Source organism: Boleophthalmus pectinirostris, unplaced genomic scaffold (genome assembly GCF_026225935.1).
Source record: "Boleophthalmus pectinirostris isolate CB_2022bp ecotype Guang Dong unplaced genomic scaffold, ASM2622593v1 HiC_scaffold_19, whole genome shotgun sequence".
In the NCBI taxonomy this organism is placed as follows: Eukaryota; Metazoa; Chordata; class Actinopteri; order Gobiiformes; family Gobiidae; genus Boleophthalmus; species Boleophthalmus pectinirostris.
This window is the reverse complement of record NW_026571140.1, coordinates 16,105,322-16,124,208: the sequence shown is the minus strand read 5'-3', so window position 1 is coordinate 16,124,208 and position 18,887 is coordinate 16,105,322. Positions and strand designations below refer to the sequence as shown.

The following is an 18,887-nucleotide window of genomic DNA, read 5'->3' as shown; positions in this document are numbered from 1 at the left end:
CTAAAAAAAATATGTTTTAAAAAATTAAGCACAGGCTGTGCTTAATTTTACAAGAAAAAACTGGCCCACGTCCCTCCCACTTCTCTGTTTGTTATTTTGGATGTAACTGAAGTATTTAAAGTAATATACAGGACACAGTAATATGCAGTACAATACAGTAAAATAGATTGAACTACAAAGAACATGATACTTCCATTTCAGTGCAGACTACATGATAAAATAACTGCATTTTAAAATCTGAATTCTTTCTATCCTGACTATAATAATTCACACTCTGATCTTGTCAAGACATTTAAAAAGGAAAAAATTGCATTTCTACAACTATATAACTACTCATATATAAATATACCATGACTTTTTAATTACAATTTAGTTTAAAATTCATATAAATTGCAAAAATCTATCTATATTTGGTACTTTGGTTTAAATACTTGAAATGACTTAAAGCTCAAAGCACACAGCTTGGACTTGACTTGGATTTATAGGCCAGTGACTCTGGACTCGACTTAGACTTGTCTGTCTTTGGCTTGGGATTTGACTCGGACTTGAGGTCACAGACTTGAGACTTACTTCAGACTTGCAAAACAACAATTTGGTCCCACCTCTGCTATAAACTCTGTGTATTCTGTAACAGTGAATACTTAGGTTGCTCGGAATTCATAAGGTGAGGGAGGAATAATTTTGGGCCATTGCAAACCGGTCAAAATGATCTAGTATTGTTTTTCACATTTTTAAGACAGTAAAGATCAGGTATAGCGTCTTTAAAAGCCTAAAATATTGCACCCTTACCACAGCTGTCGATGTACATGTTGTGCAGGCGTATCTCTGAAGCTCCGTTCTTGCAGTAGAGCTGCTGAGTGTTCAGACCGGCCTCTCCGCGCTGCTGCCACAACTGGATCCAGCGGATATCACAGCCGCAGTCAAACACCACGTTCTCCAGACGCCTGCAAACAAGTACACAATCACATGAATGGAATGCAAAGTGACAGGCTCAAAACAGGATCATGTAAAATGTCTCATATTATACTATTTTGTATCTATGCTACATTGTTATAAAAAACTAAACAAAACTGGAGTTGTGCTTTCTGTCATTCACACAAGTTTAACACACAAGCTCCTGTATATTTAGGCTGAGCTCTTCTCTCAAATGGAAAACACTATGTTCCACCTTGTGATGTCATGTGGTAATACAGGAAGTGCTCCACTGTGTTTTTAAACTCCATACACCTTCACTAGAATCATTTGGATGATTTCAGCCCTGGTCTTTCCCATTTCTGCCAAACTAAAGGTAAAGGGTAGCTGTAAACTACTACTGTATGACATCAAAAGGTGGAACAGAGCATTTTGAGCATTAGAGATGTAGACAGACTAAAAAGCCAAGATTGCTCAAACATGCAAATGAAACAAAACACCCCTCAAATTAGGTAAAAAAGGATCATTAAGGACATATTTTATAATAGCAAATTGTTTAAACAGGTAGAAAAAAAATGTACTTTTAAGAAGACGTATTATTAGGGATGTAACAATAACCGAAATATCATGATATCGTATCATCAAAGTTGTCACAGTAATATCGAATCACAAGTGTCTTTGCTTAAATTAAGAGTTATGGTGCAGAAATAGCTAAAAAAAGATGGAAACAGAGTGAACAACATAGACCATGATCCTTTGCTACATTTCAGTGCAGATTACATGAAGAAATAACAGTTCTAAGCACATTTAAGTCTTAGTTCTTTGGATTAAGACTTGTCAAGGCATTTTAAGAGGAAAAAGAAGCATATTAAGTAGCATATTATTTTGTTAGCCTTCACAAAATATTGCAAAAAATATCGTACTGAGAGATGTATATCGTCAAAACCGAGAGATTTGGAATATCATTACATTCCTAATCGTGAGCTCTCCACCATATCATGAGCTTTTCCACGATATAAATATTGTACCATGAGGTTTGTACCATGACGATATCGCATTGTGAGAGGATATCGTTACACCCCTACTTATTATGCTTTTTTTCAGGTATTTGTATTACTCTAAATACCATTGTGTCCAGTGTAAATTGTAATATTGACCTCAAACTGATTCTTAAAATACATGGGTCCACTGACGGCAACTGACTTCATGGTGACGTTTTGCTGTAACAAGCAGTGGATTTTTATGTACATGTGTTCTTATTGTTGAAAAAGGCCTACATGACCATTTTAAACCCTACATGTGCATTCAAGCTTTTGAATTTCTTTTGTAAATACAGAGAAGTGGGCGGAGATAAGGGATGGGTAGTAGCTAAACATAATGTGACCTTTAAATTTTACTAGGTTTCCTTCAATTCAACCTCACTCTACAAGGCTTAAATCAACTCTTCCCACTCGCCCAACGCTGAATTGCAGCTGTCACCACAACAGTTCACAATACAATAGACCGGACAATCATATCAGCCAGAGAGTCAAGGCAATAACACTGACTTACTGCACTACTAGCATGTGATAACAGCCTACAAACTGTACTGACAGAGTGATGGGAGCTGGAGTACTGCTTTTGCACAAGGTCAAGGAAAATCTCACTAAATTTGACAAAGAATGTAATTGCCATGTTAGAAAATATTGGGTAGTAAAAAATACATAAAAAGCAGATAAAAATCAAGACCAAACAGGTTATGAGCACAGATCCAAGGACCATCCTCCAAATCAGTACAATCTTTTCACTCTGCACTTGCTCACCAATGCAGTTCATCAGTTCAAATGTACATGGGAAATCAATGTCATGTCTGCCCATATATTACCGAGTTGTGCTATACATTGATTAAACTGGTAAGAACCACATAAGGTCTATTTTGACACACTATCTACTCCTTCAGACATTTCTGTTTAGAAATTATACATATTTGCAGTCCACTTTAACCATAACAACATACGTATACTAGTGATTTTCTGTCATTTGTAGAAATGGATATTGGCCTTGAGACATGGGAAGGTCAAGGGTCAAAAGCTGGGTTTGGGTGTCAGTATAGAGAGGGTATGGGGAAGGGGGAGGGGCCATCAGTCTCCATCCCCCTCTATGTGCTCAGTGTGCTGTTCGGCCACTTTCTTCACCACTGTAGCTCTCCTCTGATTTTGCATATGTCCAATTTGAACACTGTGATTAGTCAATTTGCTCATGATATATGTCTGTCCAAACGTCCTTGACAAAGGTCAGCAGGATATTGCAGGAGGATGAATAATGTATGTGGTGGGTCTAGTGCTGCATGAAGTAATAAGAAGAGATTCCTCTAGGTACATGGCACTTATTATCATGAGCTCATGGGTCTGAGGACGGTAAACCCATTCACACTGATGCACTGGAGATCAGGGGAGGTCACAGCTAAAACACTGTATTTTAGCACAGCCGGCACGTCACAAGTTAAAAAGTAAAAGTAGCTATAACCTTGGAACATGGAGGGGATGCATGGGCCTCATTCATGAAATGTTCTTATGAACAATTTTGTATTTAAGGCCTTCTTACAAACTTTTTTTTTTCTTAACTGAAAATGTTCTCCTGGAAGAAGTCAGGAGCAAAATCATTCTGTTTTAGAATAGTGTTACTCTGATAATGCAAAAACAAAACAAAAAATTCCTCCATGACTGCAAGTTACATATTTTCTTAAATTATTTCCTATAAACATATTACTATGTGATTCACTAACATTTATGAGGGGTTATATAGAGCATGTGTGCATTGGGTTCTCAGTCTGTCCCAGCCCCAGTGTTCTCCATATGGGACACTATTATAGCCCTGCGCCTGGTCACCGTGCTGGACTCAATACCCCTTTGACCCCCTCGACCAGAGTGCACTCTTATGCACCCCACCCCAGCCTCCCTCCCTCACTATTTACCGTAGGTCTGCAATCACGGAAAGTGCAATAAATACAACAAAAATGACTGCTTATTTCAATTTTATGACTTATATAATCCCGTCACTGAGTGTGTTCATGTGAGTTTGGACAATTGAAATGGCCTCTGAAGCTGTAAAACAGCCATAGTAGATGTGCTCCACCTGACTTCCTCATCACTCTCACCCTCACCCTTTTACACGGCATAACACTAAACCCATACTGGAAACATTTGGAAGGTCAGAGGGCATTTCTAACCAAATACATTATTAATTTTCTATGTAAATCAAATGTAAATGAGGTGTTTATAGCTGGGTATTGGTGAATTAGGCGCAACTGTCATTAAAGAAGGAATCTGGCTGCTTAAAAACATTTTGTGAATTTGGTGAAGAGTTTTCTTAGCCTTTTCTTAAAGTGGAAATTACGAACATTTTTTTAAAGAAAAGATTCATGAATGAGGCAGATTGTTTGTTTGTTTTTTGTCTGTGATGCTTTATCCCAAACAATAGCCTGTATAGTGTTTATAGACAGTGAGGTGACTGCAGACAGGTACAATAGCCCAGGTGAGCACAGTTCTGTGCTACATCCTGTAGTGCTGAGTAAGTTGAACTGTGCAGGATCAAAGCTCAGCACAGTGCAGCTGTCTCTCTCTCTCCTCACGGCTCCTCATGGCCTCATTATGCTAATTGTTAATAAGAGGCTCCGCCTCTATGCATGGTCCAGTAGGCCTGTGGGGGCAGGGTGCAGCTGTGCTCATACACCTGTTAAGTCCACAGGAGTACAGTAATAAGGGCTACAGCAGGAACATCTGAGCGGGTATAAGACAACAGTGGGGAAAAGCAGACGTCTGGGGCTTGATAAATGTGTGGAGGAGCACACATTAGACTTGTAAAGAAGCAGAGCAGAGCGACCTGAGCCTGCAGCAGAACAACACAGTTTCCTTGAAGCTGGTTAACGATCCGCCTCAGCACTCCAGAGGAGGCTAATGATCAGCAGCACCAGGGCGAGCTTTGGGAGAGGTACACACAGGTGCCCGGGTGCTGAGGGCCAATCACAGCACACATATTACACTGCTATAAGGCTCTACTGCAGTGTACTCACACACACTTTGATCACAGCATGATACTGTCAGGTGTGACTGTCTCTTTAACATCACATGATTTCACATGTTTGTTCTCACACAGAGCTTCTTTCCTCTGTGGCTTAGAGTTCAGTTTCATGTGCTCCACAGGTAATGCACAAGTATAAACATACAAAGACATCCCACAGGCTACGCTGCAATGTCCCTCTTTTACAACTATACAATCTATATACAGTACATGTCAAGTCCCACTCACCGCATGCCTCCCTGTTGTTGCTCATTTTCACTGCCTCTTCAACCAGGGACTATTTTCGAGCGCACTTCAGATGCAAATGACTGTTGTGTTTCCTGCACATTGGACTTCCCATACATTTCTTGTCAATCAGCATTGTGCCTGGCTCTGTCATTATCATTACAATGTGGGAAAGAGATAATCTAGCTGTCAGGCCGTCACGGTGCCTTGCAGACTCTTGAAGGCTCTGAGTGACAGTTTGACATCCCCTCATACAAATGGGCTGAATAAACACATGTTACACTGGCGTGCACTGGCCTCAGCTCCATCTGCATGATGGATACTTTAGGGCTCTGTGAAAGTGTCACCAGTAAAGTCATTTTTAGCTTTTAACAACAAATAAACACAGCTTAACATTGTTAGCTCTCCTGGCTCATGTAGAGTGCAATGAATTTCCTGCTTGTGTTACTATGATTTCTCAGCGGCTCCTTCAACCAACCATAGCTCTGGTTATAAAAGAACTAAAAAAAATAAGAGAGAATTTATCCTTAAGGGAGTGTGACAACCATTCAAGGCCAGTGTCTGTAAGATTTCTTCACACACCTCACTCTTCAGTGAGCACACAGACCATCAAGCAGCAGAGTTATATGGTATCAAGTTACCCAACCGCAAACTGGTGACGAGCAAGAGTTCAGGTTATGACAAAGCAGAAATATTCAAAATAATTACTACCATATTGTGTGATAGTATTTAGTAGAATTATATTCTAGAGTCATTAAAGGTGCTCTATGTGTTTGTATGTTTCTATGGAGATATTCTTGCTTTGCATAGACTGTATAAATAAGTGGACTAGTGAAATGTGACGTTACCCATAGCATTTAACTCCAGTCAAATGAAGCTTACAAGACTAGCAGTTATAGAAGCAAATTTTAAGCTGAGTTCTATATTAAGAATAGGAATTTATTCACAGACAAAACAGAGTACCAAAGAACACTAGGATGTAGAGCAGGTTAATGCAAACAGTTGATGACCAAAATGGCAAGACTCACAGCAGCAGTTACAGAGAGAGACAATTTTTCAACTTAAAGTCAACTGGAGCTGTAGTCGATGGAGCTGGAAGCGCCCCCATGCTCACGTCCTATTTAGAACATGGTGGCTGAAATGTCCCATGTCCCAACAGTCTACAGAAACAAGCAAATAGTGTCACCTGACCAAGTTATTGATAAGAGCTGTGCTGAGGCAAGCCTGCTCAGTATAAGAATGCATGTATAAAAACAGATCGGGAGATTTGAAAATTATAATACAACCAGAGGGACCTGCTTAAAAGGCCAAGATCCACATGTAAAACAAACCAAAAAATCCAACTGTCATCAAATATTTTTAACCATTCCCCTGTTCCAACTAAAAACTCTTCATTTGCATTGACCAGTACATCCCAGACGACCACTCCTCCTCTTATGCGTCTCTTATGGATAACGGACTTGTCCCAGTAATTAAGAAATCACGTTGTCATCCGCCACTCAGCGCCCCTAGAGTCTATTTTGGCTTTGAAGTTTTTATATTTTCGCACCACAGAAGAGGACTACAGCATAATTTGTCTCACGAGCCAGAGCGAGGCTGATTTTGGCTTATCGACAACACCACCTGCACAGCAATCATGAGGGAAAGAGGGGACATGGGCCAGGCACTACCTCCACCACACCTGGACAAAGCTACTGCGAACTGGGGGCAATTTATTTCCTCACAGCCAAAGTATTTAACAGGGCCACTCCAGCCCGTGAGTCTCCAAAGTGCTGATGTAGTTAGGGCTACTTTGTACATAAGTATATTAAGGATGGCAGCAGAGAGAGATATAGAGTGAAATTATGGTTTGACATTTAAAATATTATTATGGGAAGTGGGTTGTAACTTGGCATTTAACGGTAACTTTGATTGTTCTTCTGATTCTTGAAAAGAATAAGTACTTGAGAGTGGAGTGCAATCTTAGAAGAAAAAAGAAAAATATTGTATGGTCTTTGCTCCTCACATCGCACCTTGAATTTGTTTATTTCAGTGACATATGATATTTCTGCCTTTTTTCTTCTATAGGCCGTGTTCACAATGGCCAGAGGTGCCGTGATGTAGGGTAAATGTAAGGGTTAATGCTTTTCTATGGCAAAATATCTCTGGAAATGACTAATGACTATTACATTAGTTTTGCTCAGGAGTAGTTCAATAATGCTAGTCGTTGTTTGTCTTTAATTTTACATCTTTTTTACCTTGATAGTTTTGGATAGATTCTTCATGGACAGAATATGTACTTTGTCAACCTTGTTGGGTGAAGACTTGGTGATGGGGTAGATTTATGAAGCTGGTGGAAAATACGCAAGACATTTCCACAGACATTTTGCCATAGAAAAGCATTAACCGGGAGTTACGTTTACCCTATATCGCCACACTTCCGGCCGTAGTGAAAAGGTCTATTCTTTCCATATAAGCTCTTTTCATGCTTACATCACAAACCAGGAAGCGAGGACAACTTCCAGCAATAGCCTGACAAAATTTAGGGATAAAAATAAGAAAATGGACCAGTTTTCTTCATCTAAATGTAATTGTTGCGTTCCGTTATGTTCGGCTAATCAACAACTACAACCATACCTCAGTTTTCATCATTTCCCCACTGACACACAACTCCGATTGCACTGGGTACATGCGATTAGAAGAGACGAGGGCGCCAAATTCAAGATGATTCCAAGCAGCACATACACCTGAAGTCTTCATTTTACGACTGATCACATTTACTTCAATGGGTTAGATCACAGCCGGTCAGTAACTACACCTGAAGTTGTCATTGCATGTTTCTTGGTCTTGGTCTTCTTGGTTTGTGACATAAGCATGAATAGAGCTTATTGGTTTTGATACGGATCAACCATGAATGTCTCTGATTGGCTAAATCTTCATGTTCACCTTGCCTTACACTTGTAATGTGCTACTATTGTAACCCAGTAAAACTAGTAAAGTATTGTACTGAAGGGTACATTTTAGGTATCTGTACTTTACTTAATACATTTTACAGCGGATGCTTTTTACTTTTACTTCACTACATCTGAGAGCAGGTATCTTTATATACTTTCTACTCCATTACATTTTTGACCGGGACTGAAAAGTAAAAGTATTTTCATTATAATTTCACACCTACTGAAAAGGCTGAAGGTTTATTTTTAACACATTTATATTTTGAGCAAAGACAAATATAAAAAAAAAATTAAAACTGCTAGGAAAAAAAACAGTTGATTCAATTGTTTCTGTATCAAAATCACTACATTTGAAGCCTTAAATCCCAAAATCTGCTCGAAGTATTTAAACTTTTTACATACATTTTTAAACAGGTACTTTAATACTTTTACTTGAGTAGATTTTTCATGTGATACTTTTAAATTTTTTTGCTCCAGTATCTGTCCTTTTGCTTAAGTAACACAATTGAGTACTTCTTCCACCACTGTTGTAGTCATAGCTGCACGAAGGACACAACGACAGAACTTGGTCCTAGCAGGAATCGATTCTCCGGCCTTTGGGCAGTGTTGGGGAGTAACAGATTACATGTAAAGGAGTTACGCGATCAGAGTACAAATTATGAGTAACTGTATTCGGTTACAGTTACTGTTTCAGTGAGTGGTAATTAGATTACAGTTACTTGGTTGAAATAAATGGATTACACAGCGGTATTTTCCTGCTTTCACATTTCGGTGTATTCCCTTTTTTTTTTTTTCAGTAATTCCACTCATTGCCGGACACTAAACCAGTCCTAAACCAGGTCTAAAACCAGGTCCAAACCAGTTCTAAACTTGGTATAAAACCAGGTCCAAACCAGGACTAAACCAGGATTAAAGCAGGTCTAAAACCAGGTTCAAACCAGGTCTAAACCAAGTTTAAACCAAGTCTAAACCAAGCCTAAACCAGGTCTAAAACCAGGTCTAAAACCAGGTCTAAAGCCAGGTCTAAACCAGGTCTAAACCAAGTCTAAACCAAGTCTAAACCAGGTCTAAAATCAGGTCTAAAACCAGGTCTGAACCAGTTCTAAACTTGGTCTAAAACCAGGTCTAAACCAGGACTAAAGCAGGTCTAAAACTAGGTTCAAACCAGGTCTAAACCAGGTCTAAACCAAGTCTAAACCAAGCCTAAACCAGGTCTAAAACCAGGTCTAAAGCCAGGTCCAAACCAGGTCTAAACCGGGTCTAAACCAAGTCTAAACCAGGTCTAAAATCAGGTCTAAAACCAGGTCTAAAATCAGGTCTAAACCAGGTCTAAAACCAGGTCTAAAATCAGGTCTAAACCAGGTCTAAACCAGGTCTAAACCAGGACTAAACCAGGTCTAAAACAGGATTTAACAGACCGTGTCTCCTTCTCTTCTATCAATAATATTTTTAATACGGTTAAGTAAGACTGGGCTTTTTTATTGTCTTTTAGCAGACTTATGTGAAGATATCCTAGTTTTGCTTCTCTACAACAAAGCAAGTAATCCAAAGTATTCAGATTACGTTACTCACTTTAATTAATTTAATGGATTATGCTACAAACTACATTTTGGGGTATGTAATCTGTAATCTGTAAGGGAATACATTTTAAAAGTAACTTTCCCAACTCTGCCTTTGGGTTGGGGGACCACTGCTCTAACCACTGCCCATCTGAACGTGAGGAAATGTAACCGGTGACCAAACCTCTTCATGTTGGAGAAGTGTGTATTGTGGATCCCAGGTAACTAGTTGGAAATGCACAAATATGGCAAGAGAGTTTTGAGAGCTGCTCAACTGGGCTCAGGTGTAAAATTTCCTTCTGCCAAAATGTGTTATGCCTATGTAGTGCCGGTGGGTTCAATAACCAAAAAGCTAAAAATTAGTCAACTGGACTAAGTTAGATGAGTTGAAGATTTTAAATGGCCAAAAAAGTCAGTTGGTTGCTTCTCAGAAAGAAACTGAAACTTTTTGTACTTTTCAAACATAGTCCAGTTGGCTAATTTTTATTTTCATTTCTGCTTTTTCTGCTGAAATACAGCTGCTCTCTGTCTAGGTGCTTGTGCAGAATTTGGCGTTTGCAGTTTCATGTTCCAATTTCATTACACAGTTTGATCCTTTGAAAAAGATTGTGAATTTCAAGTGAAAGTTTTTTTTTTTTACACAGTTGGAAAGGTATGACATGCATTTGCAGATTAATTTTGCTCACTTCGAAGTTGTGAGTTCAGATCTGAAACGGTTGCTCACTGTCTCTCCCCGATTATATCTTTACTGCACAGACATCAAAACCACTGCACCTCTACATTTCTTAATATACTTTTGGAGATCACAATGTCTACAAAATCTAATACACTGTGTGAAATACATTTTGCACTATACAATATACAGCTTTGCACTATAGCCAGTGCTTCCAGACGAGTGGGATTAGAGAAGGACTCACAGTAAAAAGCCTTACAAACTGCCTGGGGGACATCTTTAGTAGCTTTACTTGAGAATATTCTCCTCTCCACTTTTGTGAGCCAGACGAGAGAAGTTTCCTCGACGACCGAGCCATATCACTGTCTGACTCCAGCTCCATAATCTGGCATAAAATCATCCTGCCAGATTTAGCATTTAGCCGGCCCTTCACCGCGCTCCTGCTTGCCCTGGTTGGCCGGGTATAGCGGTGACACATTGCAGTAGCTCCGGTGCTTGGCTAAAGGGCACGTAGACAAAGAGCCCAAGCCGATTATGACTGTATACGTGTGTGTGTGTGTGTGTGTGTATGTGTGTGTGTCGTCCACAGGCTGAGCGAGCACACTCTCCCATTGTGAAGCTTCAATGTGACACAACCCTTTTCACAGCCCCACAAAAGACTGTGGATTATTGAGATCTCACTGATAGAATTGCTATTGTCGGAGATGTTAAGATACAGCCAGAAGTGTGAAACGTCTATGTCGACAACCTGCAAAACAAAGCAATATGATGCAGTTAGACTTGGTAAGAAAATTGTGATAAGGGACAAAGTATACTGAGTGATAAGGATGGATGTTTTATGTGTTTAGCGGAGGTACAGGTGTGAAATATATCTGTCATAGCATGTCATGGCGTACGTAATGAAGGGCAGGTATGGTCGTAGCAAACGGTGGGTTAGCTTCGGGCTATTTCCATCAGGTCGCTAATTCGTCTGACCCCAGCAATGCTATGGAGATGCTATTAGCAAAGGAGAACTACCTGCTGGGCTTGTTCAGACAGGACATAGTCAAATATAGCAGTAAGACACAAATAAAAAGCATTTCTTTTATTTAAGTCAGCAGTTGGCATTTTGCATTTAAAAAGCTACACGCTTTCATAATTGTGAGCTTTGTGGAGTGTTTCAATGCAATATTCTCTGGTGCAAACTACCTCAGGGCTAGAAATGCTTAGACATACTTCCACAAAGCTTTGGTTAAATCTTTTCTGTTATAATAGTTTTATGGTAAAATGGTAACATTTTTATGTAGCGTTTTCCACCTTCAAGGCACTCAAAGCGCTATACAACAAGGAACCACTCCCTCATTCACACAACAGTGTATGCACACCCTGGGGGTGAGATGGGCTAAGTGTCTTGCCCAAGGACACAATAACAGCATTCATCTGTGGGAGCTGGAATCACACCAGTCAAATTTGACTACTCAACTGTTTATGTTGAGAGCAGGATTCGAATCGCCAACCTTTGGATCAACTGTGGACAAACGCTCTAGTTAAAGCTGCATTACCTAAAACTTGAACTACAAAAATGGGAAGATATATTCAAATCTATCCATCTAGTTCCTTGCTCTCCCACTCACGTGGAACCTTGTTGAAGGTCCTATATTACGTAATTTTGACTCTTGTGAGCTTTTAGCCATATTAGAATGTTGCTGCCTCATCAAAAACATACTTTTTGTGTGTTGTGTTTTGTTTCATTCACACGTCTGATTAATCCTCTATTATTAGTCTGTTTTCATCTTCAAAGCTCAAAATGCTCTGTTCCACCTTGTGAAGTCAGTTGGACAGTTTACAGCTACCTTTTTACCTTTTGTTCAGTAGAGATTGGCAATTCCTGAGCTGAAATCACCCAAATGATTCTAGTGAAGGTATATGTAGTTTGGAGCACTTCATGTGTTACCATATGACATCACATGGTGGAACAGAGTGTTTTCTGTTTCAAAGAGTAACACAGCCTAAATACAGTATGCAGGATGTGTATGCACAACTCCAGGTATGTGTTTGTTGAGGAAACATTATAACATAGATCAGGAAACTGTGTAATACGGGCTCTTTATTACAATGTTTTATTGTGCTCTAGCTCTAAATACAGCCCTAGATTTACTTTGGTAACATTCAACTGTCTTCATTTACAGTGGTTACATTTGATTTCTTTTAGGCAGACAACTTTGCTAGTGAGACATTTTCACCTTGACATGTTTCGGCTGCTAGCTGCCAGCCATCTTCACAACTGTCACTGGTCTCCATGGTTAGAAATCAAATATGGCCCTAAATTTAGTTGCAAAGTCAGATCAAACTTGGGTAAATTCCCCAGTCAATTGTGCAGAACATAATGATATATTTAAAGGGCCCATATTACACTTATTACACACTTATTTTCTGATTTATGTTATAATGTTGTTTCCTCATCACAAACATACCTGGAATTGCATTTTGTTTCATTCACAAATATTTAACACTATCTTAAACAGAAAAAACACTCTGTTCCACCTCGTGATCTCATGTGGTTTATGTCCATAGCGACTGTACTTAATTCCATTGTATCTGTTATAATGACAATTAAAAATATTCTATTCTAATTCTAATACAGGAAGTGCTCCAGTGTGTTTTAAACTCCATACACCTTCAGTAGAATCATGCTGATCATTTCATCCATGAAATTGTCAATCTCTACTGAACAAAAGGTGAATGTAGCTGTTAAGTTGACAACTACTGCTTCATGTCATCACAAGGTGGAGCATTTTGAGCTTTGGAGATAATAACTGATAATAAAAGGATTACTTAAACATGTGTGAACGAAACAAAACATAACTAGGTATGTTTTTAATGAGGTAAGAATATTATAACCCGGCTTACAACTCACAAGAGTAAATTTTGTGTAATAAAGGACATTTAAAAGAGCTAAATTATCAGGCAGTGTTTAAAATTTATGTTAATTGCAACTGAATGAAAACAAGTATACAAAATAATAGTTATCACACAACATAAGGGTATAAATCAGGTATTTTAATTATATTCTAAAGTCATATTGTTAAAATTGTAATGAAAGGCTAATGGCTGTAAGAAAGCTGCTGCATAGTTTCTTGTGTGCAGACAGTTATTTTAAGGTGAACAGCCTAATTGAAGGCTTAAGCGTTCATTAATTGCCTATTCATTACAGGTCACTGTCACTGTGTTGTTTGAAATTGCTCCTCTTTTGTAGCTAAATGTAATTCTAATAAGAGTGCCCAAAGTGAGCCAGATAACAGGCTCCATAGCAGTAGCAGCCTCGTGGCACAGGGCCGCACTGCGCTACACTCACATAGAGCGGAATTATTTGGGCTGGTTTGATCTCCCTGTATTTACATAATGTGAATGAGCTTCTATGCAGAGGGAGGGGGTGTCACTGACGCTGCATTACGTCTTAATATGGCAGTTGAAAGCAATAACAGGTGGGGATGCTTCATTTAGTCTGATGGGATGATAAACAGAAAGTGAATCAAAATTTGCAAACGAAGAAAACAAAACAATCCATCAACGTGTTCCATCTGAATCTGGCACGTTATGGCTGGACAAGTTGTTCATTTAGCCTATAACAATAATAGTCTCACAGAAACAGAACGTTAATGTTAGAAGTAACATATCGAAACAAATAGTTGAGTTTGATGGTAGAGCCGCTAACCAAAAGAATGGAAATGTTGTACTGTGTCCTTGGGCAAGATATTTCTCTCACCTTGCATCTGGTGTGACTGCGCTAGTGTATGAAAGGAGTCAATGATTTCTTGCAAACGCCTTGTCTGCCATGAATTCTACTAATGTTAGTACTATTAGTATTACAGCTGTCCCTCACTATAACACGGTTCACTTTTCATGGCCATGCGAAATTTACATAATTGTTCGATGGCTAGCAATGTGACTCTGAAGTGCTGTATGTTTGCAAGTTTTCTCCCCGACAAAACCCACAATGACGATGAAATATTCTGCACCGACAAAGGCTCCTGTGGTCACACCTAAAAGGCAAAAGAAGATCCATCGCACAAAAAGTTGGACTTGGAATAAATTAATCTTCGGTTCATTACATAAAGAAGGAGGAAAGTAACATAAAGACGACAGCAGCTATAAGTTTTAAGAAGGATGCATAAAGGGTTGTAACTGAGAAAAGTGTATGGCAAGGGGTTTCATGGTCTTAAATCATATATAATAATAGATTTCTTCTATTGCGGGTTATTTTTAGAAGGTAACCCCCACGATAAACGAGGGACCACTGTAGTAGTATTTCCCCCATTAGACCTTATTGGTAGGTAATATGTTGTGGTCACGTTCTACAGTTTAATTATGTCATCATTTCTGTTGGAGGGCAGCGATCTATACTTCTATGGTCCAAACTTAAATGCATATAATGATAAACCTCAACATTATTGGGACGGGTTCTACAAACTGGCCATATTAATCTCATGGCTTTCAACTGACAAACATTTTTGGAGTTTAATAAAGGCACAATTTTCCGAAAATAATCTGACTTTTGCTTATTTACACTGACAGAAAAGATGCTGACATATTGCCAGTTTTTGTTTCATCTGGATGGGCCCGCGAATGATTACCAGAACCACACGCTTTGACAAAACTTTACAAAGACGAGTGGAGCTGCAGCCTTATCCTGTCAGCCCGATTTGAGATAGCGTAATTGACTGGTGGACTGACGCGTGATTCGTTCACATCAAAAACAAACATGGCAGCTTACATGTAAAAAAAAAGAGAAAAAAAAAAACAACATACAAGAGAGACAGTGTGGATCAACAATCAACAATCGAAGCACCAAACTATTCCTTATCTCGGGTAAAAGAGGTTATATTTTGTTCTAAGAGAAACGAAAATGCTCAAGAGGAGATGTCTTCCGCATTTGAGAGACACTTGCCACAAATTAGCAGCTGTGGTTGGACCGCATCAAGTTAGGTCAGATGATTTTTGATGCTCTATGGTTCATTCCAGTCCCTTCTGCAATGTAGAAGAAATGAGATATTACCAAAATCCAGGTCAACAAATCTGCAATCTGGCAGCTCAAAAGCAAATTCTGACAAACACAGAATAGCTCAATTTCAAACTACATGGATAAGAATGCTGTAATGTCACATACATACCTATACTAATAATATAGCCTAAACCATAGTCAGTTACTACTTCAAAGTCTTGTTTATCCACTACTGAAAGAAAGCCTATGTCCCTGAGTCTATCCATGATAGTGCAAACCATGTCCTAGTTCCACACCTGACAGCAAAGCTAAACTCTAGCAAGTTAAGACTACTTGAATTAAGAAAGATTAATTAATGTTTTGAGTCAATTTCACTTCACAAGTAAAATTATCTACCAATGGAACAAGACTTTTTGTACTTAAAATATGAAAATACATCTTGCTACACTAGACCTGTGGCAATACCTCCTTGTCAAATCCTGATCCCATGAGTATTTGGATGGGAGACTGATGTGGGTTCTTTTTAACGAAAAATAAATAATATGGCGTAGTCAAAATAGCGCTGGTAAATATTTATTAAGTATTTATTCAAGTGCGCAAAAACTGGGAAAATCAGGTGCCACAGTGGGGCACCAGTCGCAACAACTGTCATTGTGTCCTTAGGCAAGACATTTCACCCACGTAGTATGAAATTGGTGAGTGCGTGAGTGATGGTGACGGCGGTCGGAGGGGCGGATGGTGCAGATTGGCAGCCTCGCTTCCATCAAACTGGCCCAGGGCAGCTGTGGCTACAACAGTAACTTACCATCACAGAGTAAAGCGTCTTTGAGTGTCCAGGAAAGTGCTATATAAAACTCATACATTATTATTATTAGATAAGAAAAACAGCAACTCAAACTCTTTGTATTTAAAATAAGAAACTAAATCTAATGTTGCTTGAATTAAGACACACTTATTTTTACTTCATCAAGTTGAATCGACTCAAATAAACTAAATGTCCTTAATTTAAGTCATTTTAACTTAGCTAGATCTTGCTTTTTGCAGTGCACATGCTCTGCTCCATACACACCACAACAGCCCATGTCCATACCACCCTGTCATTCTAACTGGTACCAGCTCGGCCAGTGGAATAGACAGACAGCCGGGCGCTCATTGGCATTCTATAGCCAACTCCAGGCATCACCCCAGTCCTGCTTTTCATGTACAACAACAAAGACACCATTTGTACGCATCCAAAATGGTTGCTTAAGAAGAAATGGGATTGCACACATCACAGCCGATGGTGCACTTTGAGCTATGCTGGTGATTTAGGTTGGGGAGGTGCATTTGTTACCGCGGTGGTTGAGTTGCCGACGATGCGGTGTGGCAGGGAATAATGAACCTGCTCCTGCGTAGAAGAGAATATCTGTGGGTTTCAGAGTGATGAAAATCTAGGGTCGTTCATTCCAAAAAATATCAGTTCTAAAATATTATATCATTTGAATGGGAAGAAGTCCTCAAAATATTACCTCTAAAGAAAGCTGAAACACAAGAATAGAGGTTTTCAAGCTGTATAGACCTGTCACGATAATTACTACACTGATTTATCATTCAAAATATAGATATATAGATAGCTGGGATAATACATTTTGGAGTTCAATATTTATGGTGTGAACAGTTTGTTTGCAAAAGTGGGAAGATTTGGGGTATTTTTGTTGTAATACAATAAGATTTGAGCTGAAGAAGGTTGAATAAATTACTTCTTGGCTAATTATTGCTTCATTCTGCTGTTTATTTTTTTGCAGCTCAAGCCTTTTGATTGCTGAATATTGAATATACAATACAGTCTATATTTAAATGGTTCGCTGCGATTAGTTTACATTATTGTTACTGTGTCAGTGGCGTAAAGTACTTTCAATATTAGTTTACTACAGTATCTCTGTAGCAGTATATCATGATTCAAAATGTGTTATCATGACAGGCCTATGTCTACAATAGCAATTTGGATTAGTTCGTTTGCAGTTACATTGTTTGCTCTCATAGTAAGTCATGGTTTAATTCTGGATTAGCTCTTGTTTAGTCTTGTTTTAGGACCACACAACAACGTTTTTTGGTCGAAACGGTGATGTTTGTATTTGTTTTGTTTTTTCATCCACACGGAGCTTTCGAGTGGGCAAAAACAGAGTTTTTTGAGAATGGGTTCCAGAGTGGAGAGATCTGAGAACTCTGGCATTGTGTTGTTGTGCGGACAAGCAAACTGCAGCTTTTGGAAAACAATGATGTTGCGACCCCGCCATCGCCAGGGTCCTCCAATGCAGCGAAGTTTGCAGCCCTTGAACGGGCCTCCGCCGACCACAAGAGCGTTGCTGAAATGGGACAAGTATAGCTTATGAAGCCGCTCCTGTCGCCCAGCAACGAAGATACACTGCAAGCATTAAAGCTAACAACACGCACCACTCAGATTACACACACGCATCAATAACAAAGATTACAAACAAGTAATTAAACTGTTGGAAGTTATTCTAATAATTCTCATCCAAATCTTATGGTTAAAAATGAAAATTTATGTTTAACTTGCAAAACAAAATGCCTATATTTCTGGGATATTTCTAAAATAGGCTAAATTACCTTAAAGTAGAATTAAAACTGTGATGAGATATGAATTATTAAATATTATTATCATTGTAACATTGTGCTTCATTGTCGTCTGGACGTGAATATTTATTGATTCAACACATGTGTGGATGCAATTTTTTTTTCAACACCCCCCCTTAAAAAAAAAAAAGTCTAGGAACTTTGTCGTGTGGACATAGCCTTGGTCTAGTACAGTAAATTCTACATGAATCAATCCTAGGCACTTCAGTCAAGTTTCACCCCTGCTTTTACCCTTAATCTTAATCTTTTTTTTTTTTTCCTTCCAATGGAGCTCAACAAAAATCTAATATTAGGAGTTTAAAGGCACGACAGAGGCTAACCAGCTATGTGATAACTAATATCCATAACGTGATTGTTTTCAGTCCAAGGAACACATTTCAAATTTTGTGGAATTGTTTTATAAGTGGTTTCAGAAACAGATTTTAAAAACAATTATAATTCTTGTGGACATTAGAGCTGATTAGCCTCTAGCAAGCTTTCAAATTTAATTTATTTTTCTGAAAGTGTGAGGTCACTGTCAAGCTCCATGACAGCTATAGATTGGTCCTGGTTTCATAGTTCTTCCTCGTTGGCCTCATTATAGTCTTCAAGAATAACTCTAGGAATCACCTGCTCAGACTGTGTGATCCTCATGTGGTGATAACACATTTTTCATCCAGAGGTGATAATTACATTTCAACACAGCACTGACTCAAACATTTGCTGATCTTCCTTCCTTTGCTCTTTCTAAACATGAACTCTGCCGTAGAATGTATAACTTGTATCATTAGAACATAAAAAATAAAAATAAAGAAATAAAAATCTTGCTTTGCTGGATTTTTATTATGAATGCTTTGTGTTTTTGACATACATTTCAGATGGAACCATTTTGAGTTTTTTTTTTTTTTCTTTAACAATTCGCTGAAATTTTC

At 38.7% G+C, this 18,887-nt stretch overlaps 1 protein-coding gene across 2 annotated transcripts in view; it reads right to left on the bottom strand.

The window, feature by feature from the left end:
* Positions 1–18,887, bottom strand: part of ntrk3b (neurotrophic tyrosine kinase, receptor, type 3b) — a 279,414-nt gene that overhangs the window by 151,155 nt on the left and 109,372 nt on the right. For both annotated transcript variants that reach the window (XM_055154591.1, XM_055154590.1), the window contains exon 5: positions 790–944. In XM_055154591.1, coding sequence (XP_055010566.1) covers positions 790–944 — 155 coding nt within the window. The remainder of the gene's footprint in view (positions 1–789; positions 945–18,887) is intronic.